This window comes from Vigna unguiculata, chromosome 4 (genome assembly GCF_037176805.1).
Source record: "Vigna unguiculata cultivar grain cowpea cultivar isolate G323 ecotype 2 chromosome 4, ASM3717680v1, whole genome shotgun sequence".
NCBI classification, from domain to species: domain Eukaryota; kingdom Viridiplantae; phylum Streptophyta; class Magnoliopsida; order Fabales; family Fabaceae; genus Vigna; species Vigna unguiculata.
In genome coordinates, this window is record NC_140795.1 from 44,204,482 (window position 1) to 44,229,133 (window position 24,652).

General features: G+C 30.7%; 3 protein-coding genes across 3 annotated transcripts; all 3 read right to left on the reverse strand.

Moving 5' to 3' along the window:
* Positions 1-6,038, reverse strand: LOC114180865 (uncharacterized). Its single transcript, XM_028067157.1, has 9 exons — positions 5,951-6,038; positions 5,787-5,843; positions 5,093-5,149; positions 4,845-5,021; positions 4,184-4,622; positions 3,673-4,101; positions 3,173-3,552; positions 1,866-3,083; positions 1-1,652 (listed from the first exon to the last, which is right to left on the reverse strand). Exons 1-9 carry the CDS (start codon positions 6,036-6,038, stop codon positions 1-3), a joined length of 4,497 nt encoding a protein of 1,498 aa, XP_027922958.1.
* Positions 6,039-8,785: 2,747 nt separating this feature from the next.
* Positions 8,786-11,548, reverse strand: LOC114180866 (replication protein A 70 kDa DNA-binding subunit B-like). Its single transcript, XM_028067158.2, has 11 exons — positions 11,344-11,548; positions 10,945-11,212; positions 10,751-10,847; positions 10,538-10,659; positions 10,369-10,453; positions 10,030-10,162; positions 9,796-9,950; positions 9,585-9,705; positions 9,337-9,516; positions 9,159-9,236; positions 8,786-9,045 (listed from the first exon to the last, which is right to left on the reverse strand). The coding sequence occupies exons 1-11, from the start codon at positions 11,506-11,508 to the stop codon at positions 8,836-8,838; spliced, it is 1,614 nt and encodes a 537-aa protein (XP_027922959.2). The 5' UTR covers positions 11,509-11,548; the 3' UTR covers positions 8,786-8,835.
* A 7,893-nt stretch (positions 11,549-19,441) lies between these two features.
* On the reverse strand, positions 19,442-22,829 carry LOC114180868 (receptor-like protein EIX2). Its single transcript, XM_085672359.1, has one exon. It carries the CDS (start codon positions 22,827-22,829, stop codon positions 19,533-19,535), a length of 3,297 nt encoding a protein of 1,098 aa, XP_085528485.1. The 3' UTR covers positions 19,442-19,532.
* Between the last annotated feature and the right edge of the window lie 1,823 nt (positions 22,830-24,652).

A 24,652-nucleotide genomic window follows, 5' to 3' on the forward strand; every position in this document is an offset into this window, starting at 1 on the left:
TTAAAAAATTTCTTTGTACACAACGTTTTTAGTTGTGTTTGTTACCTTTCCATCTTCATCCAATATAAGTATTTTCAATCCTCTTTTGGTTTTGACTCTAGAAATAGCAACATATAGTTGGCCATGTGTGAATACAGGTTGTGGAAGATAAAGGCCGACTCTAGAAAGTGTTTGTCCTTGACTTTTGTTAATCGTCATTGCAAAGCATAAAGATATCGGGAATTGTCTTCTTTGAAATTTGAAAGGCAACCCTGAATCAGATGGCACTAAATCCATTCTTGGTATAAAAATGCTGTCACCAATGTTTTTTCCAGTAATTACAGTTGCACATATTACATTCTTGCCTAAATGGTTGACTTGCAATCTTGTGCCATTGCATATACCTTTTGCTTGATCAATGTTTCTCAAGAGCATAATAGGAACACCTGTTTTCAACTTCAGTTTATGATTTGGTATCCCTGAACATTTGATATCATTTAAAAATTCAGATGTAAAGCATTCAGATTGCACTTCATCTTGTTCATCAGATTGGCAAGGTGTATTTGAACTTAAATAAGTCACCTCATCACCACCAATTAAGGACAACATGAAATCATTTACTTGCTCTACAGAATCATTTGTTGGGCACAAAATTGCTCCATCATCAAAATAATTAGGATTCAACATGTTAACCACAAATTGAGGATAGACAAATTCAACCAATGACAATAAAGGTAAATCTGTGTTTGTAATCAGGATCTGTTCGGGAATTTCAACCATGCACTCACCATTCTCATTTAGATCCATTTTTGCGTCTCCAATCTTCAAAATCCAATCAGCAAATTCTTGAATATCATTGGCTGTTTCAGTATTTGATGTAGTACTTAATCTCATGTTCTTGGATAACTTTAGCACTTTACAACAATTCCATAACTCTGAATAGTTGATTGATGATTTTATGATATCAAACCTAGATCCTTTTTTGATAACTGGTAGAATTTGTCTAAAGTCACCTCCTAACACAACTGCTTTGCCACCAAATGGTTTGTCTTTATTGGCATCATCAACATTTCGCATAATATCTCTTAGTGTTCTATCAAATGCCTCAAAACACATTCTATTCATCATTGGTGCTTCATCCCAGATAATCAAACTGGTAGCCATAAGAAGTTTTGCCCTAAGACTACCTTGTGCTATGTTGCAAGTTGATTCTTCATTAATTAACAGTGGGATGTAAAAGGTAGAGTGTGCTGTTTTTCCACCAGGAAGTAATAAAGAAGCAATTCCACTTGATGCTACGTTCAAAACAATCATGCCTTTGCTTCTTAGACCAGCCGACAATGTCTTCCACATAAAAGTCTTACCTGTACCACCATAGCCATATAAGAAAAAGAATCCTCCCTTCTTTGAAAGAACTGCTGTCATGATATCCTGATATACATCAATTTGTTCATCATTCAGTGCTTTAAACAAACTGTCATGTTCTTTCGCCATGTCTTGTTTATTATATTGCAGCTCATCAACAATAAATCTATTATTGAATGTATGTACATTTGAAAGATCAAGTTGAGGTAATGAAGGATAATCTTTCAAACTTCTACCATTTGACATTAGCATTTCCTCTATTTCCAGCAGACATAGTTTTTGTAATTCAGCAGTCTCAATTTGAAGACCTGCAAATACATATATATAATAATCATATACATATATATAATATAATAATAAACAACTAAACTTGAGAAGATCTGTAAATAAGTAAAAAACAAAAAATACAGATTATCAATCTGTAAAGTAATATTGTGTATAGATTGAGAAGACCTGCAATAAGTAAATAATACAATTAAAATATATATGTATACGAAATTAAAAGAAAAAATATGAAGTACCTGGTAAGTTCATCTCCTTCCTTTTTTGGTACAAAATTCCATCACATAAGATACTCCAAGTAGAATTCCAAACTATATCTGGTTTAGAAATTGTATTCATGGACAACAAAGTAACAAATAATCTTCTAAGTTGATACCCACAAGCAAATTCACTTGCTTCTTTGATTGCATCAATATATTCTTTGTCGTCAGCCAACAATCCCAAAACATAGCAAGCTTCTTGGTATGTTTCATAATACTTTCCATCAATTGTCTTAATGCTTTCATAATCAATACAACCTTTTTGAATGGTCAGTAATATCCTCAAATAATAAAGTTCTCCAGACCCAGGAGGAATATAAGTAAGTCTACCAATGTTGTAGCCTTTCTTCCTTGGTTTCCATTCTTTTTCTTTGGCAAACCACACAAATTTGCTTGGAAATTCTGAATAAGTCAATTGTTTTCCTTCCTCATAAACTTTGTTAGCCTCAAACCAAGCTAGAAACATTGTGTTAGCATTTTCGTATCTGTTGAAGATCACATTAATATCATCATCATCTTTAAACAAAGCTGATTGTTGGCCAGGAAGATGAAAGGTCAATCTCTGAACAGGAGGCCATCTGTGATGGATGTCAAAAGAAAATATTCTCCAAGCAGCTTCACATGGTGATAGATACCTACAGTCGTAATACCTTTTGATCTCATCAATAATGGTTGATTTTTCAGACTGTGCAGAGTTGTTGCTTATTTTAAGAGTAGCTCTGTCCGGACCTTTGTTCACATATTTGAACAAATATTTTATTGAATTGGTCTTGTTGCAATACTCTGTATTGACGTGTGCTTGATACCTCATTAGAAGTGGTGGATTGTAGGGAACAACACTTCTATTGTCCAGCTTAATTCCATTCTTCTCAACAAATCTACCATTATCAAGTCTTCTATAGCATGGATATCCGTCTTCATCAATTGAAGTCGAAGATGTGAATTTTTTTGGATAAAATTTAGAACATCTTCCTTCCTTCATGCAAGGTGAATTATGTCTTGCAGGTCCGCATGGTCCATGAATCATGTAACTTGAGACAACTTTTTCCAATTTGGGGTACAAATCAGAATTTGGCAATTCAGCTGATATTACTTTATCAATATCAGTTGAATTCTTCAACTTGCTTTCTCCATCCAACCATAAAAGTATATGTGCATGAGGTAGACCTCTTTTTTGAAATTCTACTGTGTACATTCCTGCATATATAAATAAAAAGTAAATATAGTTGTGAGAATTTAATTTAAGAGAAAATTATATAATGTATATAACTTCATATATAACATACCTGCAGTGCTTTTTCCAAAGAAGTCCTTTTTCTTAAAATCTGTCATCATTTCATCCAGCTTCATTTTGAACACTCTACATACAATATCAGGTCTATCCGAAGCTAATAAGCCTTTTGCTAAGACAAATTCTTTGATTTCACTCCAATTGACATTGCATGTTATAGTAATGAACAAATCCGGATATCCAAATTTTTTACAAATTGCCATAGCATCTTGACAATTGTTGAACATGTATCTGGTACCACCGGTGAAAGAAGCAAGCAAGACAATACGTCTTCCAATTAAAGAAGGATCTGTCTCTCCTCTATTAACAGCTTCTTGTAATCCATTAAGAATATCACAGCGAATTAACTTCTGATTCACTCTGATGAATGACAACCTTTGCGCTTCAACCATTGTATAGCAATCCACCAGAAACTGTTGGAACAATCTGCATGCATTCACAATATTTCCTGGTTCTACAGCTCTTTGTTGTATTCTAAAGGCAATAAATTCTCACAAAGAAATTCTAACTCTTACCCTGGATTTTGTTTTTGAATGACATTCTCTTATTGGTATATCCTCTTGATAACCATCTTCTCCATATGGAAACATGAGAGGATATTGCAGTGGAATGAAAGCTGTGTGAGTTTCGTGCAGTCTGGTTAATTCACCAGAACATTTTTTGACCACTATATCTCTGCCTACATCCATATTGCCAAAATCACCAACTATAAGTGCAGCTATTTCATCACATGAAGGTGTATTGTAGACTCTAGGGTCTTTGTTTCTGCCTCTAAATAGTCTTAGCGTGAAATCGGATTCCATATGTTCCAGTGACAAATCTCTTACTCTTCTAAAAGTTTTCGCAAGAACATTGTGATTGTCAATCATTTGAATCAAATCAGCAACCAATGATTCATCTATAACATATTCCTTTGTGTTTGAACTAAAAAATAATAAAGAGAAAACATGACAACACATTTATTTAAATATTTCATCTAATGAAATTATTTAATAGATTCACTGACCTGAAATGGTTGACTCTGTTAGTCATTTCATTTTCGGTATCATATATGTAGAGCTGTGCAAACTTTGGCTTTGATCCATGCTCTGGCAATAAACTGCCAATACGGTGATAGTTCTGTCCATTCAGAATAAATTGTGGAGGAGCAGAACCATTGTTCGTTGAATTATCAATCTTACCACCAATTGAAGTAAATGAAAACATGCTATTGTATACTCTTATGTTTTGTAAAAATGATTTGCTTCTCTGATCTTCACCATTTAACAAACCTTCAAGAAGATTAGGTGGTCTTTTTAATAGTGGAATTTGTACTTTTCCCTTTTGACAACACAATGAGAATTCAACTCCCTTTGATGTGTTACATTTTTCTGCTCTTTCTTCATACCAAAGTTGAGCTTTACAGTATTGGCATTCCAAGCAAGGTTCTCCAATATTGAGCAATTCTGAAAATCAATATAAAACATTAGAATGAAGCTGCGAATATTTTAATCTGCAGTTATATACAATTGTGTTGGACATTATGTACCTTGTAACTCTCCTTTGCAATACAATTCGTTTGTAGTTGTAGTACTTGTATGATGTTCTTCAATATTAGTAAGATGAAAACTAATTAATGATTTAAAAGGAATTTATATTAACATCAATAAGTTTAATATCAGAATTACCATCATCTCTTATTGTTGCTGAATCATCGTTTGTTGTGTCTGAATAATTATGTTGTCTTGTTGTTTCATCATCAAGATTGAATCTGTTTTGAAGTGATTGTATGACTTGAAAAGGATATTTCACAACTTTATTCTTAGAAACAGAATGCGACCCAGTTACAACATCTGATCTCCCACCTATGAAAAACAACAAAAAACAATTGTCCTACCTGCATTGGCATTGTGAGTATGAATCCAAATGTAATTACCTGCACTGGAATTGTTTCTATTTTGTCCATAATTTCTCTGACTGTTATTGTTAAAAGCTGGAGTCATTCAAAAACATTGATATAAAATCTAAAATTGTCATCTCAACATTTATATAAGAAATTAAGAATGATGTACAAATATACCGAAAGGACTATGGTAAGTTAAAGTAGAAGTTGCAGATTGTGAAGTGATTTGTTGTTCAAGTAAAGTACTTGAAAAACTTGAGAATTTGTTGACAGTTTCTGCATTGAAACGAAGGTTAGTTTTAAGTGGTACGGAATTAATATTATTCATAAACAATGTTAAAATTAAGTATTGGAAGAACTTCACAACTGACCAATTTGACTGTGAAATAATGAATTCATATTGTGAAGGTTGTTGTTGTTGTTGTCAACATCTGGAAAAGGATTATTGTAGAAGCATTGTTATTAAAGAAATAAAAAAAAAAGACTTCATTGATTCATTTAACAACATTCTTTAAAGATATAGATTAGAAAGAAAAGAACTTACTAATATCCAACTGTTGTAATGGATTCCTGTCTATATTTTGGTGAAATGATGTTTGTGTTACAGTTGGTATATCTGTGAGTAAAACAACAAAGATGATTGAGTATGCATCTGTGTTGTGAAGTTAAAATCCAAAACATACAGTTACAAATATATATGTAAAAAGAAATTCTGAGATTTATTTACTTTGAGACGTATGGTTTACAAATTTAGTTTTCTTTCTTGCATTCTCTTCTTTGTCATCTGCAACATCGAAAAACATAGAAACATACAAATGCATCATTTATAAATAAATTATTGATGAAGAATTAGAAAACATAAATGGATTAAGTAAGATGTTAATGACTTACATGAATGTTGATGATTTTTTGCATTGAACCTCTGTTGTAGAACCAGTTTCCTTCTCAGCCTTGCATTTTTACAATCGTTATGCTCCATTACAGTACAGAAATGTTATGGAATAGTTTCAAAGGTTACAATGGAAGAAGCAAAAATAAAGGTAAGTTGACTCAATGGATGAAAAAGTGATTACTGTTTTATTTCTATATTGGTGAATGTCTTTGTTCAACTTTTTTGTGTAGCTTGTACCTCTAATCACAATTGTGGAAACAGAAATATATGTAATTATAGTACGAAGCAGTTTTTTCAGAAGAGACAAAGATTAAAATAGAAGACAAACATAAAAAACAGAAAGAGCATGCAGTACTGAGTGTTACTATATCTGAATCATTCATATATATAGCACTTATTTCAGAGTTTATTTGTTCTTGCAACTAAGAAAACATTTCCTTTTTATGTAGGTACAATCAGACGTGTTTTTTATGCAGTACTATATATAGTAAAACAAAGAGAACTTTTTCAAAGGAATTATGTACAATGTTAACCTCATTATGTATAAAAATGGTAACATACAGTAAGTGTATGCACATACTAAAGCAACATACATCCATACATATGATTATAGACATGATAACTTTTCATTATTCGTCCAACTATATATCTTTCAATTTCATCATATATATTTCATTTCAATTATAGAACAAAATAATTTTATTTATGAATATGATACCATAACATGTATGAATTTTCATCTTTCAGAGTAATTCAGAGAAGCTTCAAAGAGATTTCATTGATAAGAAGGTAGAACTATACATATGCATTGCTGAAAATAAAAGAACTTGTAGGTTGAAAACTACCTAAGTGGCAGAAATAAAAACAAAACTATTTATTGTAACTGTAAATTAAAAATTACAATATGTTAGCACTTTGACATTCTGATTGCTTTTCATGTGGTCCACTTCAAACACCAAGTCAATAGTTTGATGAAATCCATGAGCAGTACAAAATTCCTTCCAGCCACTTCCAATTTTGCTAGACTTCTTAGGATGATTTCTCAACAGTAGTTTGCACTTAACTGTTTTACGCGGTCCATAAAGAAAAATGTATTTAAAACTTCCTTGACGAAGATAATTGCCAAAATCAGCTGGCAAATCCTAAAACATACATAAAGTATTAATGAAATTAGTATATGGATTAAATTTTAAAAATAATCTCGAAATATAAATAAAAATATGATACAAACATCCATTCAGTAAAAAATATGAAATTAATCTCACCAGATGGCTAGCATTGCATTGATTTGGATTCAGAAAAATTTTGAAATGCAACTTCGGTCCATTGAAAAGGGGTTGATCTGCCTCAATTCTTTTAAGAAAACGTGCAATAGACAAAGGTTTGCATTTACTGGGAAAAATAGTGATGTGGAAGCAAGAATCACCAACATATCCAAAATAAATAGTGTGAAAATCGTGAAGATCATATATGTGCCTTAATTCAGTCCATCCTCCAATTAGCATTGGTTTTTGTAAATTCTTGTTATAAGTAACCACATGTCTATTGCCTTCTTCATCTCTTAAAGTCCATTGACGGTCAAGATCGTCATCATAAAAAATGGCGAATGCACGATCCACAAAACCAACAACCTCGAAAGACAGAATTTTTTGAAGAAAAAATTGGATTAGTTAAGGTGAAAAACAGGATATTGTAAAAGAGAAGAAGAAATCCGTCTATGAAATAGAAAGAGTAGAAGAAATCTTGTAAAAGAAAATACGTCTGAAAAATTTGACAATGAACTTACCTCGTCCTGAAGGTGAATAATAGAGAACTGGTACCTACACATTCTATTAATAACATCATCTTCATTGAAGTTGTTTTCCATTTGCTTGGAATTTGAGAGAGATAGTACAGTAAAAGTTTGAAGAATGTAGAATATCCTTGAACTGATCTTGCCGTTTAATGTTCATGGTAGAATGGAGATGAATATTTATTTATAGAAGACAAATGACACATGAAAAGACGGGACGATTACAAATAGATTCTTGAACAGTAATGTAATTATTACTGCATTGGAAAACAGGAAGAAGATAATAACAGAATAAAACATTAAAAATATATAACGTTATTAAAGATATATTAAATTATTCTATTATGCTACAAATATAATAATATAATATATGTAATATAAACCAATAACAAATTTCCAAAAATAAACTTCTGTAATGTATGATATTATACGTAAAAATATAATATTTCATTCGTACTTATTGTATAATAAAATGTCAAATATATCGTAGAAGGTTTATAAGTTAGTAATTAACAGAAGATAAGCCAAAAAAAATATTGAATAAAAAATGTATATGGCATCCAATTCTGTTGTCAAAACTTAAAATCTGTCAACAGATAATTCCTTTGCCATATTTATATTATTTATGAAAAGTAAATATTATGAAAAATAGACATTTATAAATAATGTTATGAGAAAAAATATAGATATGTTATTTATGAGTGGCACAATTTTAAAGAAGATTTCTTTTTCACAAAAAACAGGTTTTATACGACTTTCATTACATGATGCTACAAAATGAAATCAATTTCAGTAAGTTTTGATGTAGCTGGTAGTCATCCTTGTTGACAAAAATTGAAAAATGTCAACAATATCTTGTGCACCAGCATATAAAATAATTTTAATTCTAAAAAATTTAACTCAAAAGCGCATAATATTGTAATCATGAAATTGAACTAGAAGTTGAGGTTCAGATGAAATTAAAGATGAAATTTAACATAGAAGTTGATGTTTAGATGAATTTAAAGACAACAAATAACGTAGACATATTACATCCCCAAAATGAAAGCCATAAAAATAATTGTCTTGAAATATAATAACTAAAAGTGGATCTCAAATTGCTGATTTTTCCTTCTTAATATTTCTTTTTAAAAGCTTCAATGAAACATTGTCTTCTTCGATGGATTCAAGTGATGCAGTCTTCTTTCCAGATTCTCTCTTATGTGAACTGCTAGCATCATCGTTGGTTGGATTATCTTGAATTAGTTCAGGTGATTGGGATCCAGACTCAATTGTTTCTTTGGTAAATCGGACTAATAAATCCTACAGTATTAAAAGTAAATTTATTAAAACAAAATCCACATACAAAATTGATAACATTATTAAAATTATTAAAGAAATCATTGTTTTTAAAAACAATAATATAAGTTGTATACCTCTGAAATATTAACGGTGGACTCATTCACTATACGCATTTTTTCCCTGCTAAACTCACCATTCCCAGCATAAACATCCTTCAAATAGGTAGAAATAATGAGATTATAAAAAAGAAAAAGATGACTGCATTATAAAGAGATTACAATGTAAAAAATATTATCTTAAATTACATCTTACCACAGATTTCAACGAAGAATCATTGAATTTGTCAATGATATCATCATCAACACATATTTTCTTCACTCTGAAAGACTGTTCAAGTTTGAAATTCTGATCGTTCCTACTTTCCACTTTAAAAAGCAGACTTCTATCAACTAACTCATCAAACTGCTTAGGCAAATTTCCAGAAGAATTCATCTACAAAAAAAAAAAATAATTAAACATTGTGTAGTTAAATATATAAGTGGACATATTGAAGAGTATACCTTATCATGAGCGTCTAACATATCAGCACAAGTTTTTTTGAAAAGGGTTGTTGCATCCCTATCAAAGAGGACAAATGTGGTTGAATCGGAAGAGTCCATAACTCGGATCTTAATCCTATATCTGAAAATTGATAAATAAATTTCATCAACCAAAGTTGTAATTACCATGTTGTTTTAAATTGACATTAATATTAAAAACCAATTCGTTAACCTTGGAAAGACTTTTATAACATGCTTGTTACACTTCTCACAAAAGAACATCTTGGAATCTGGATAAACAGCTTTGTTGCACACACAAACAGTATACCACCAGTCATCGTCAACCAAGATATGCTTAATTGTTCCAAACAATATGAAAGTGGTGACCTTTCAATATAAAAAACATTAATGAATGTATTATTGTGAATAAGAAAAATTGCACAATGATACAAAAATATATTCTAACCTCTTTACAATCTTTTAGACCTTGAATGTTGGTTCTAGGTGTAAGTGTTAAAAAGTCCTCTTCGACAGTATTTTTGGAAGTCTGAGAAAGTTGCGTTAATCCTTGAGAAGGAGATTCATTGTTCTCAAACATTCTGTGCAAAAGGAAATATAGTTATACTCATAAAAATTAAATATATTATTGAATGTATGTATATCTGAAATATCAAGTTGACGCAATCAAGGATAATTTGCATTACAAAGTAAAGAAAAAATTGTTAGTTGGAATAATATAGTGTATGTCATATCTGAAATATCAGATACACTATATTTTGAAATATAAATATCGAATAAAAATTACCTTGATTTATGTTCAGATGCTTCCTTGAAGTTAACATTGTACTTAATACGGGTGCAGAACTTACAATTTTGAACTTGAACCTTATCTATATTTAAAAATATAGTGTATGTGAGAGTAACATGGAATAAGTAGTACAAACTACTTTGTAAAAGTAATAAGAAAATTTTACCTTGAAAAGTTTTGACTTTCGCAAATTCTATACTTACAGCAGTATTTTGTACTTCTCCACTCGAAAGAAATACATTCAGTTCATCCACATAAATACCAAACAAAGTACACTCTATTCGAAACCTAAAAATTAAAGTGCAATATAATGTGATGTAGTTATTTGGAAAGAAATATTAAAAGAAATTTAATATAGTATAGTATAGATATACAATACCCATCAGCTTCTATTGCTATGACATTTAATTTTGTTGTCTTTCCATCAACTTGCAATTCTCTTTCAGTCCCCACTCCGACCAGTAATCCCAAAATATCTAAAATGCATTGTATATGTATTAAATCATATACTTTAACAAAAAATGTTTATTAATAAAAAAATTAATAGTAACGGAACTAAAAAGATTAACTTACCAACCAAATAATCAGTATCAAATGCAGTGGTTGTCAATAAAGACAAAGGTGTGTATTGTGGTTTAATATCAGGAACCAAATTAACATTAACCAAAGAAACTTTTGTACCAAACTGGAAATTTATCTTATAAGGGTGGTGTGTTGTTCTGTATATTCCAGAATTCGGAGCAACACTGAAGTTTTGTATGGCATAAACATGGCCTTCAGAAATGTCATTTTGAAATTTGTAAATTAGAGTACGTCTAATTGAAGCATGTATTTTAGAGCCCTGAAACAGATAAAAAGAACATTTATAAATTTTAGTATAAATATGTTTAGCATACGACTATTTAATTCATACAAATTTTTAAACGAAAGTAGGTGTAATGGAAGAATTTCAAGAATAACAATAATAATAACCTCTTTGTCTTGAATAACGAACTCCATGGAAAAAGGACACCTCTGTTTAGTGAAATCAGGAACAAACCATGAACGAATGACCCTAGCGATAATATTCCAATTTTCCTTCTGAGGGCTTACTTCGCTTATGCTCTGGCTTTGGTTTGGAACTTCACAGAGAGACATGTTGAACTCACAAGAACAATATTGAAAAGTGAAAAGTAAAAAAGTCCGGATTAGATTGGAGACATATTTATACTTACATAGATAAATAAGGAACTAATAAGACAAAATTTTAATGCATACAACTAAAGTAAAGAAATACCAAAAAAAGGTTGAAATAATAAGACAAAATTTTTATTAGTCAAAGGAGAGTAAAAGAAGTTAAACGATTAATCAAGACGTGGATATGGAAATTTTTGAAATGCTAGAAGAAAGCAAAAAGTAGAATATATTCAAATAAGGACTCTTCAAACATGGAGTACGAACGTTTTGACAAAAGTCATGGGAATATATATTGGTGAAACCTGCAAATAACATCTATTGATGTCAGAAGAAATAAAGTATTGATATTCATTTATTGAAAGGTTTCATAGAAAAGGAAAATTCAGAGAAAAGCATTCTGATGAAAATAAAGCATGAAGCAGATTACTTGAAAGTCATTAAAAAAAGGGTTGGCGTGATGGAGTAAGCAATGAACAATTAATTGAAACAGTAATGTGGAAACAATGAAAAACTGCACATACATGCATACATGCTGGTTTCTTATGCATTTACGAAAGAGGAAATGTAGAAAAAAGTGATACCAAACGATAATGTCTTAGACGAAATTTCAGAACTGCAAATGTCATATCATTTCGTCTGTAAAGCAAGAATACTATATTTGTATATAAAACAAATGAAGTACATACCTGTGATGACTGGAAACGTTAATGGCTTGTAAGAATACGTTAATGTATGTGAAACGTCTTCTGGATGAAGAAACTGTGTTGGATCTATACAAAAAGACAAATAAAAGTATGGTGCAGAAGCAAAACAATCTTCTAAGAGAAGGAACTTTGTTAGAAACTTCGAGGAGAACTTTGGATTATTTAAGTTAATAACGTGAAAAAATAAAAAACAAAATATATCAATAGTACAATTAAATATTTTATGAAATGACGGATGCTTACAGCAGAAGAAATCTCGTGGAAGGTGGAAGATAAAGAAACATAATGAAGCAGTGCAATATGTCATATCAATAGACATTGAAATCAAATATTAAAAAAGTATTATAAGGGATGTGTATGAAAAATGTTCTGGAAAGTTATATATTTAAATATATATAAAAAAAAATTAAAAAGCAGAGACATGATATGATTTGTGTCTGACAGTAATTAACTGCCACAGATTTACGTATATGGAAGAAGATATGGAGCAGGTATGAGTAAATAACTTTGCAGAAGTTCAAAATACACCGACTAAAACATATACATATATATAATATAATAATAAACAACTAAACTTCATACAAAACATACAGATTATAAATCTGTTAAGAAATATTGTTTATAGATTGTTCATAGCGGATGATAATAATCATTTATATTAAGAAGAACATTGATATCATTGCTTGCTTGTTGACCGTCAACCTCAAAAAGAATTATATCTTTTTCCTCGAGTCCATGAACTTCACGAAAACGTTTCCATCCACTTCCTATCTTGACTGATCTAGGTCTAATCAACAACTTGCATTCAACTCGTGCCTTTGGACCGTAAAGAACAATGTGTGAGAACTGAGTGTTGGCAAAATATTGTCGTAAGTCTGAATTTAAGCCCTGAGAATAAAAAATATAAAAAATAATATCGACAAAAATTAATTTTGTACGTGTCAAGATTAAAGAAAATAAATGATGGAAAAATAAGATAAAAAAAATCACTAGAAAGCTTGCTTTGCAGTTGTACTTAGAAAGCCGGAACTCAAAATGAATTAACTTGGTCCTTATGAGAGGAGCATTTGTTCTAACATGACTTAGGAATTTATGGACAGTTGATTCTGAACAATGATCGTAAAAGTGTATTTCAAAAACAGAATTCCCGGTATGCCTTAAATAACATAGTTTCGGTGGTTGAATTTGATAAAACTTTCTTATATCAACCCAGCCATCAGTAATTCGCGGACCATAGGTATTCATGTTGAAGGTAACATGGTGAACATGGCCTTTTTTATCATAAATAGTCCAACGTGGACCCAGTTCAATGCCTAATTGAATGACAAACAAACGATTGACGAACGCAAAATCCTTCATAATAAAACCAATATAAAAACAGAATTAGTAAAGGATGTCGGAGAACACTGATGGTAAATTTTTTATAATAAGCAAGTTCACAAAAACCTGGTCTTCCATGAAAATAGTAAAGAATCCACCCTTCCATTTTGAGCCAAGTATGGATTGTTCACCAAGGATGCATTGCTTAGTGGTCATCTGTAAAATTGGAAAAATAGGTTTGTTTTGGGAAATATAAATTAAACGGACTGTAACAGTGTAGAACAAATTGTTGAACATGATGAAAATAATAGCTTCTAAGAACGTCTGTTTTAAAAAATGAGAGAAAGATAATGAACAGAACCTAATATAAAAAAGACTGCTTAAAAAAATCAGAGAAAGATGAAGAAAAAATATTATAAATACCACTGCTTATAGAAAGGTCTTCTTAGAAAAATGAAAGGAAGATGAAGATCAAAATCGATTATAAAAAAGGCTGCTTATAAAAACATGCATACAATATGGCGAGAAAGATGAACAGAAAATATTATCAAAACCACTGCTTATAGAAACGTCTGGTTAGAAAAATGAAACGAAGATGAAGATCAAAACCGAATATAAAAAAGTCTGTTTCTAAAAACATGCATAGAATATGGCGACAAAGAAATATAGGAGATGAAGAGAAGTAGAGTTGATAAAAGGGTTTAACAGTCATACCTTTTTGTAATGAATAAGAACTTCTTGAAGTGGAAGCGGATGGCTTGTTATCGCAGTGTAATGGTGTTAATGTGAAGCAGAGAAGATAAGTTAATTACTTTCATCCTGCAAAAAATATTAATGAAACAAATATATACCAGACAGTGGAAGAGTCTGGAGAATGAGATAAGTATGACACGGCAACAGACACTGCAATCATCATTCTCGTGAGATGTGAAAAACATAATGAGAAAAACGTTTCAAATATCTAAACGTCTCTTGGAAAAAGAAATGGTCATTAATTTAATCGGCTGAATGATTTGAAATAATGAAAGAGTGTTGCAGATGATCGAGGAGTTCAATCATCATTACCTCGAGCAGTGGAGTAATTAATGCGGGGAAACCTGATAGACTGGTTGAATTGAAATTAATAAAAAGAAATATTTATTGAAATATTAAATAAAATGAATTACACTAATTAAAAATATAAATATTGAGATGTTGCTCAGCAAATATATAATGATTAATATTTAATGTCTTTTAATGACGTGTCTGATTAAAATTATAATTGTAAAACACATTCATTTATATTTTGTTTAAAGTTTTGATTTAAATGTAATAGTTTAATTTTATAAAAATATATTAGTCATTAATGTCTTTGATAAAAATGTACAAAAGTCGTAAACATAACAAAAAATAAAAAAGATCATACAGACTAAATGTATAAAAGCAAACACATAGACTAATATATGTTATAAGTGCATACAAAATATAATTGACCTAAAAATCTTCTTATAGATTGATATATATATATATATATATATATATATATATATAAAAGAAGATTAACAAAAAGAATATACAACATGTTATAACTTAAAACCAGATTAATGGATAAAACACTTTGATATGGTTCGTTGTTGTGTGTCCTTCAACTTCAAAAAAATCCTCACGATGATCATCTGCAGAAAGTTGATGAAGATTACAAAAACTTTTCCAGCCAGTTCCAATCTTAACAGAATAAAGTCTTATGATCAGTTTACATTCGACTTGTCCCCGTGGTCCGTGTAGAACAATAGATCTAAGACCACTATTTTTAAAATAAGTGGCAAATTCTTTTTCAAATACTGCAACAAAAAGGAAAAAATATCTTACTTATTCAGAATCCATGTAAATAAATAATCAAAGAAAAAAAAAACTAACCAAGTGGCTGGATCGACAGTAGTATGTTGATAGTTGAACTTCAAAATGCTTTAAGTCTGAAGTATGTAGAGGACGACGAATAGAAAGATGGTTGAAGAAGTTGGCTTTCAATGTTGAGTCGCAAACACGTTTAGAGACGTGTAGTTGGAAGGACGAATTTCCAAAATATTTGAACACAACCAATTTGTCAGACTCATCTGCATAAAAAGAGATTAAATCATTCCAGCCTTGGGTGATCATTGGAGTGTGAATATTCATGTTGTACGTAACAGTATGAACATTCCTTTCGTAATCAACAATGGTCCACTGTGAACCAAGGTCCTTCAAATTACGTATTATGAAGAGACGGTCGACGTACCCAAAACCCTTCAAAATAAGGAAGTTTAGAATAAAGAAATACAAACCAAAAATAGAAAGGAATGTGAATGAATAAAAAAAAACCTGGTCTTTCAAAAACATAGTGACGAAACCGCCAAGCATTTTGCCAGAAAGTATGGCTTGTTGTGTGCGCACGGATTCCATTGTTAGAGAAAATAGTGGGTATGAAGAATAATTGGAAGAGAAGATAATGGGTCACACAAAAGAAATAAGATTTGTCAGTATGTAGACGCCAATATATAGAAAGAGAAAACGAAAGGTCATTACTGTTGCAAATATATAGAAAGAGAAAAGGATAAGTCATTCCTTTTGGTAGGGTCCGTACTTACAGGTGAAGCGTGCATCACAATTTATTCAATTAATTGTGAATATAAAAGTGAAAAAAAAGGACGACTTAAAAGATAATAGGGTTGAAATAATAAAATAAATATAAATAAATAAATAATTACAATTACAAATTTAAGCTTTGTGAACTGTTATTTTGAATACACAGAGAATACAAAGGGGTTTTAAAAATTAAAAGAAGAAGTCGAAATAAATTAAAAATAATAACAAATTACGACATGAAAAAAGCTCACATCTATGTGTTGGTAGTCTGGCGTTCAAAAGAAAAATGATGAACATAAGAATCGTTATTTTGCGGTTTAAAAAACATGTTTGTGTTTTAATCTTCATTTCAAGAATTAAAAAAACTCAAACTTAAGATGAAGCAATATCGAGAAAAGAAGAACAGAAGAATATGATCTGCAGAAAGCTCAGGAAAATAGATAAAGAATCGCCATACTGGATTTTTTGGTGGTTAAAAAAGATGTATGTGGTTGTACTCTTCATTTCAACCTTGTATATACCTGGAAAATAAAATGAACAAAACAAACCATCAGATCTTTGCAAAAAACATAAAGAACCATAAAAGTTCGGTTGAGAAACCAAAAAAAATAAAAGGTTTCGACAAAAACAAAAAAATCATAGGAAAATATAACATGAATGTGTTTGTAGTCTTCAGTTGAACGCAAACCCCTTCAAGGAAGATGATGAACAGAAGAAGATGAACAGATGAAATGTAAGAAAGATATAAATAGCCTCGCCAGAGTCGAGTTTTTGCTGCTTTAAACAGAAAATTGTGCTCCTACTCTTCATTTGAAGCATTTAAACACTGAAAAATAAGATGAAGCAAAGAACCAATAGATATTTGAAAGAAACATAAAGAAAAATACCAGTTAGGTTCAGAAACAAAAAAAGTAAAGAGATGAACAACAAAAATGGACAGATGAACGGCAAATCTGACATTCAGATTTTAAGCGTCAGTTGAAGCCTGTAAAACAAAAAAACATGATGAACAGAAGAAGACGAATGCTTCAAATGAAAGAAAAATAGAAAAAGCAACTCCAGACTGGTTTTTTGGCTGCTTAAAAAAAACCACTGTGGTTGTAGTCTTCATTTCAAGCATTTACACTGAAAAATAAGATAAAGCAAAAAAACCATTAGATCTTGGTAAAAAAAATCAAGAAAAATACCAGTTAGCTTGACAAACCCAAAAAAAAAGATATCCACAACAAAAATGGACAGATGAACGGGAAATCTCAGATGCATGTCTTTTTAAGCTTCACTTGAAGCCTGTAAACAAAACAAACATGATGAACAGAAGAAGATGAAACGATGAAATGTAAGAAAAATAGAAAAAACATCTCCATATTCAGTTTTTTGGTGGAAAAAAAAGATGTCTGTGGTTGTACTCTTGATTTCAACCATTTATATACCTGAAAAATAAGATGAACAAAAGAAACCATTAGATCTTTGTAAAAAAATTCAAGAAAAATACTAGTTACGTTGACAAAGCCAAAAAAAAAGATATCCACAACAAAAATGGACAGATGAACGGGAAATCTCAGATGCATGTCTTTTTAAGCTTCAGTGGAAGCCTGAAAACAAAACAAACATGATGAACAGAAGAAGATGAAACGATGAAATGTAAGAAAAATAGAAAAAACATCTCCATACTCGGTTTTTGGGGGGTTAAAAAAGATGTCTGTGCAAGTACTCTTGATTTCAACCATTTATATACCTGAAAAATAAGATGAACAAAAGAAACCATCAGATCTTTGGAAAAAACATCAACAAAAATACCAGTTAGCTTGAGAAACCCAAAAAATTAAACATCCACAACAAAAATGGATAGATCAACGGGAAATCTGAGATGCATGTCTTTATAAGCGACAGTTGAAGCCTGTAAACAAAACAAACATGATGAACATAAGAAGATGAACAGATGAAATGTAAGAAAAATAAAAAAAGCATCTCCAGAATGGTTTTTTTGCTGGGTCGGTCAGAGAGAATGAGAAGATAGAGAAAGAAGAGAGATGGTTTTTTTGCTGGGTCGGTCAGAGAGAATGAGAAGATAGAGAAAGAAGAGAGATGGTTTTTTTGCTGGGTCGGTCAGAGAGAATGAGAAGATAGAGAAAGAAGAGAGAAGGCGGTCGCAGAGAAAATGAGCAAGAGAGAGAAAGCATTGAGACAGAAGAAGCTGAGAAGACTCCGGAAGAGAGAGAAAGAAAATATCAACTTCAGTTTTTCATCTGCTTTTGCAATTATTTTTAAAACTTGAAAACGCTGAGAGAGTGACACGTAAGCTGTTTTACCTTTTGTAGATAAAAATTTGAATTATGAAGAAGATCATATATATTATTCAATGTAAAAAGTTTCCTTTTGTTAGTTCCCAATTGTATATAGTATTAGATGTAATGATTTCAATGGTTTTTTTTTTTTTATAGATATTAAGCACTTTCTCAATCCATTTATAAATTATAGAGGTCAATACAAATCAATCAAACTAACCTATTTTATCCTGCATCTGCTTCCTTTCCATTACTACTTTTCTTTACTCTCTACCTCTTTCATGAATCACTTTTCTTTTATAAGCTTTTATTTATGGCATTCAACATTTACCTTTTAACAATGAAAACTGAAACTAACAATACCAATTAATGAAAGCAGTACTCCTCCGATTAATCCAATGTATGAGAATTTTTTACATATCTTTGATCAAAAGTCTATCAAATGCAGAGAAGACAATTTTGCCTATTCAACAGAGTTCCAATGGGTGTCATTAGAGCTTCATACCAGAGTCTCATTTTTCTCCTGTTTATATGTAAAATGTTAAAATAAAATGGAATAAATTTAAAAAAATTAAGAGATAAAGTTAAAAATGTTACATCCAAAACTAAACGTTCACAAAGTATTTGAATCTTGCTGTTGAGAAAGAAAGTAGTCTTTTTATAATGCCTTTGAATCTTGCTATTGAGAAAGAAATTATAACCATCTATAAATTTGAATACGAATGCCTTTGAGTATCTAAAACTCAAGCAACTCATTAAATATATTGCTTCAATTCTTTTCAACAAGAGTTCTACATGGTTCAAATTAACTTCACACTGTCTAAATTTTCTAACAACAGATTGCAATTTGTTAAATTAGCTAGAATTTATCCATAATAAGTTGGACATGTAGATTCTTTAGCTTTGAAATCCACTAGTAATTTAAATAAATAACACTCCCATATTTGAAAATAAATCAAACAAAACAGAAATTACCTGAAAATTTGATCAACTATGCAATACAGAGTAGTTCAAATTAACTTCCATGTTTTATAATAACTTTATTTCTCACCACATTAGATATATTGTACTGACATTAGAAAAAATATTGAAGTTTGAACCACACATGATCAAGGAAATGAAAATAGGCATAACGCCATGATCTACAAATGACCAGAGGACCAACTACTATCCAAAATCCCACCATATATCCAAATGTCATACCCACATAAAATAAGTTTAATCCATGCCTATCACTCCCTTTGCCATTCTGAATATAGCTTTTGTCATTGGAGATGCAACTGATGGGTAGTGGTGGGCCACAAAGATTGTTGCCAATAAAGTTTGAGGCATCAAAGGTTTGCAACTGAGTTCCTGTTGGAATTTTTCCATTCAAATGATTATAAGACAAGTCTAGCATGCTTAGAAAGCTCAAATTTGAAATAGTTGGAGGGATTTCACCAGAAAGTTCATTCCTTGAAAAATCAATGGACAACAATGATCCCATATTACCAATGTTTTGTGGAATGTGACCACTAAGTTGGTTGTGGGACAAGTTCAAAAACATCAAACCATTTAAATCTGTGACTTCTCTGGGTATTTCTCCTACTAATTTGTTATTTGACAAATCAATGCTTGTTACCAACCCGAGAAAGTTTTTGTATTCATCTCCTCTTCCTTTCAACCAAAGACGAACACTGATTACAATATAATCTGAATATAGAAATGTATAGTTTCTAGCAGAAAAATAGATAAGAGCAGTTGTACTTTTGTTCATCTGGGTCATGGTCTTCAAACTATTAAAACAAGTAGGTATGTTTCCAGTCAGATTATTTTGTGCAAGGTCTAACACTTGAAGAAGACTCATATCACATATTTTATTAGGAATATGATCCGAAAATCTATTTGATCGAAGGATAAGAACCTTCATATCTAAAAATCTTTCTCCAACCCAAGTTGGAATTGTTCCTGAAAAATTATTTTCTCCAAGATCCAACAAAATCAATTTATTGGTCTTTTTCAAAATTGTAGGAAATGTTCCCGAGAGCAAGTTTTTACGGATGCTTAATGATTCTAGCTCTATCAAGGAACTCATGGATTGGGGAATGTTTCCAACAAAATTATTATTTTGTAAATTTACATCCAATAGATATGGCCAGATGTCCCAACAATCTGGTATTTCCCCTGATAAGTTATTCGATGCAAGATTGAGAAATTCTAATTTCATTGGCTTCTCTTGACCTTTGCATAAAAAATCATCCATGGATTTGGAGAATGAATTGCTTGAAAGGTCCAAAAAACCCACACCATTTGAAAGTGAAGGAAATTTGCCACTTAACTTATTTGCACTTAGATCAACAGTAATTATAGATATTGGATTCTTTAAAGTAGTCTGAAGCTCACCATGGATATGATTATGAGAGAGATTTAGAAAAGAAGCTTGAGAAAATGTTTTCCAAAACCAATAGGGAATAGAATCCAAAATTCCCGTGTTAGGCATCGCTAAATAATCAAGTTTGTCTTGTGATTGAATCCATGAAGGAAAGTTGGAACTTAATTGCCAAGAACTCATATCCAAATAAGTAAGTTGAAAAGTAGGATGCCAGTTGGTACCCACTTTTAAAGTCAAATTGTTTCCTGGTGCATAAAGGTCACTTAAACTTGTAAGGTTTGTGAGATGATCCTCTGTGACAACTCCTTCAAAATGATTATAACCAATATCAAGATTTGACAATTTAGAAAGTGATCTAAGACTTTCAAACGGATTTCCACTAAGTTGATTGTTGGATAGAGAAAGAGTTCTTAATGATGAAAGTTTTCCAAGAGATAGTGGAAGATTGCCAGAAAGTTGAGAGCTTTGAACTACAAGTCTTTCGAGTCCATGGGAGATACAAGGAATAACAATATCTAAAATTTCATTAATACATTGGTTGAGTTTAAGATATGAGAAATATATTGCCCTTAAGTTGCAGAGATAACCAAAAGAAGTTGGAATTGGACCTTCAAGTTGATTGTATGACAAATCAAGTGTAACTAGAGAAGTCATATTTCCAAAGGCATCAGAAATATTTCCTTGTAAGTTGTTGCTTGATAGGTGCAAGAACTTGAGATGAGGAAAACTACTATAAAACCAATGAGGTATAGAAGATGAAAATGAATTTTCACTCAAATCAAGATTTTCAATAAGTGTGAGATTTCGAAGACCATTAGGAATTTGACCTTCAAAGTTGTTAACATATAAAAAGAGAGCAACAAGTTTCTTTAGTCCAAACACCCACTTTGGAACAAATGAAATTTTAGAATTATAAGAAATGTCAGAAACATCAAGAGTGACGAGAGACGAGGAGTTAAGAAATGATGGTTGATTGGAGTAAGGAAGTGTGCATCCTGACAAATGTAGGTGCAGCAAAGAAGAAAGAGGTTGGAGGGTGTGAAGCAAGTGAAATGATTGGGATAGGTTTGCACCTCCTAAATCAAGATATTCAAGCTTAGTAAGACTTGACAACCAGTCAACATTTCCAATAAAATAACTTTTGTCAATAGAATCACCACTTCGAAGATCCAGGTAGAGCAAGTTGGAGAGATTTCCAATTTGAGAGGGAAGTGTTCCATTGGCAGCACCGCTTAGGTCTAGATACGCCAAATTGGAAAGATTTCCAATCTCAGGAGGAATGTTGCCCATAAATCCAGAATAAGAGAGGTCCAAGTGAATTAAGGAGGTCATTGAGCCAAGACAAGAAGGAATTGACACACCTCCTTCAAATGACCAAGTGTGGCTCAAGTCAAGATAACGAAGTTTGGACATACTAGATAGCCAATCAACATTTTCATAACTTTCAAAATAAAGATAACTGAGATCAAGGTAGAGTAAATTGGAGAGATTTCCCATTTGAGAAGGAATATTTTTCTTGAATCCAGCATAAGAAAGGTTGAGATAAGTTAAGGAAGTAATTGTTGCGATGAAAGAAGGAATTGGAATATATTGAAAAATATTGCCGCTGAAATCCAAGTAATTCAAATGCTTCAAATCAACCAAACAAGGATTTATCTCTCCACCCAATGCCACTCTATTATACTCTTTCAATGCTTCTTGGTATGCTTCTTCATCCAATGGATAAGGAAGGCTGTCATCGAAATCAGGAAATGAAGTTCTGAGGTGAAGCTCTGAAACATGAGATGTAATGTTGTTGCAGACAACTCCATCCCAGTGGCAGCAATTGGGATTGATAGAAGCATTCCAAGAAGAAAGTCTATTTGAAGGATCTGTGAGATTATGCTTCAACTTTAACAATGTTGCTCTCTCACTTCCCATGCACACCGTCTCTCTGCCCACACCAAAAGTTGACATAAATAGTGAATAAACAAACACAACCGTAAAAAAGGAGGAAGTCATTTTTAACAAGCTATTATAAAGAAACAAGTGCTTTTTCATTACAAAGAAGTGGTTATGGGTTATGCTTACATACTAAATGCCCTATTTATAGAGAGAACTGCATCGCCTTTTCATAGTTGCGCTATCTGTTTATCAATTTTAATTTCTATGCTAATTTTATTAAATCAAATTCACCTCTCAATATCACTTTCATATTTTATCTTCTCTTTTATGGGACCTTACAAAAGATCAGCATTCCTCCTCTTCATCGATGCCAGCCAAAACGTTTAAATATTTTTCATTCTTTGAGGATGTACTAAAGAAATAAACCAGAATCATATATTTAAATAAACAGTTAACTTTCATTTAACCAAAATAATTTTACAATTAACTAACTCCATAAATCACTTCTAACTTTCTACTTTTTTTTAGCTTGATTTCTTCTCACTGAAAGCCAAGAATTACTTTTTAAAATTAGTATTCAAATCCATTTTAAAAACTCTCTTCATAAATAGTGAAGGTCTCACTAATAGTGAAGGTTGGTTCCAACTGGATGAAGATTTTAATGATTAATTTGTAGATAAAAATAACGAAAGGATTTATGCCTCATGTAATTGTAAAAACATTATTCACTAAATTACACTTGAAAAATGTTTACTGGAGTAAAAGAAAAAAAAATCTAATCAAACTTATATTTTGTATTAAAGTTTTCATGAACAAAGATTAAAAAAAAATATTTGAGTAATTAAATCTGAAAGAATGAGAGCTAAGTTAGTAATTTTTGTCTAAAGATTAGTCAAGATTCTCGATAGTTTTAGATCCCTTTATTTGGTTAGAGTTCTTTCTGGTGTAACTTTCTTTAAGTACTTACATAAAATAAACTTTACTACGATCCCTTAAGTTGGGCTCAAACCTCTTTTTATTAAACCATTATAGCATATCAAAATCCATTCCACAAGTAGGAAAATATATACGCTATCTATTTAACAATTTGTTTTGTTTAGACTAAGAAAAAGATAAGATTTGAAGGGTAAGATTCGAAGGGAAAAGAAAGGAAAGTTAATGATAATTAGTGAAATATGTGATAGCTGCGATAAATTAGAAAAAATAGCTTAATGGGTAAAAAAATTAAATTACCAGTTTACACTTATATATATATATATATATATATATATATATATAGTAATTTAAATTAAATTATAAATAGTGTATATTATATTATAATGAAATATAAGTTATTATTTAAATTAAAAAAATATTGATAAAAATATGATTTTTAGAAATTAAGATGGAATTAATTTTTTGAGATTAGTTTAAAAAAATTTAAGTAATAATTTGACATTATGAAATTATTTTAAACTTATATATGTTTTAGTTTAAAATTAATATAAATTAAATAGGAATAATTTTGTTAAAAAACAAATTATACATTAATAAAAATAATTTAAATTCAAAATTATACATTTGAGATCAAGTCTAAGTATAATAAAAAAAGTAAAAAAGTGTAAAAGTAAAAAATTGAAAAGGTATAAAAATAAAATGATAATTGCACGAAGAAATTACTTTATTTTGTACTTAAATCTTCTCGCTTCAAAAAAAGATCACTCTCTTCTCTGTTTCTCTAAATTTGGTTTTATAAATCAACTCAAATCAATAAATACTAACACAACACTCACTTCCACTTTAATGTTTTGCTACAATAAAACAAAGACTAAATGTTAAAATCAATTTGACTTTTCAAAAAATGAGTAACATCTTTATCTTTTGTATAATCTTTTTAAAAGTATCAATTTAAAGGAGGAGAAGAAACGTAAACGTAATTTAGATGCTAAAAAAGTATGAAA

What these genes read in the sequence shown, in the direction of transcription:
- LOC114180865 (XM_028067157.1), bottom strand. Translation starts at nt 6,038, where the DNA reads ATGGAGCATAACGATTGTAAAAATGCAAGGCTGAGAAGGAAACTGGTT. An exon ending in AAAAAATCATCAACATTCAT is followed by an intron (nt 5,844 to 5,950) that starts GTAAGTCATTAA and finishes TCGATGTTGCAG; the next exon opens with ATGACAAAGAAGAGAATGCA. An exon ending in CTTTGGAAAAAGCACTGCAG is followed by an intron (nt 3,084 to 3,172) that starts GTATGTTATATA and finishes TTATATATGCAG; the next exon opens with GAATGTACACAGTAGAATTT.
- LOC114180866 (XM_028067158.2), bottom strand. Translation starts at nt 11,508, where the DNA reads ATGTCTCTCTGTGAAGTTCCAAACCAAAGCCAGAGCATAAGCGAAGTA. An exon ending in GAAAGTCAAAACTTTTCAAG is followed by an intron (nt 10,454 to 10,537) that starts GTAAAATTTTCT and finishes TTTTAAATATAG; the next exon opens with ATAAGGTTCAAGTTCAAAAT. An exon ending in GCATCTGAACATAAATCAAG is followed by an intron (nt 10,163 to 10,368) that starts GTAATTTTTATT and finishes CCTTTTGCACAG; the next exon opens with AATGTTTGAGAACAATGAAT.
- LOC114180868 (XM_085672359.1), bottom strand. Translation starts at nt 22,829, where the DNA reads ATGACTTCCTCCTTTTTTACGGTTGTGTTTGTTTATTCACTATTTATG.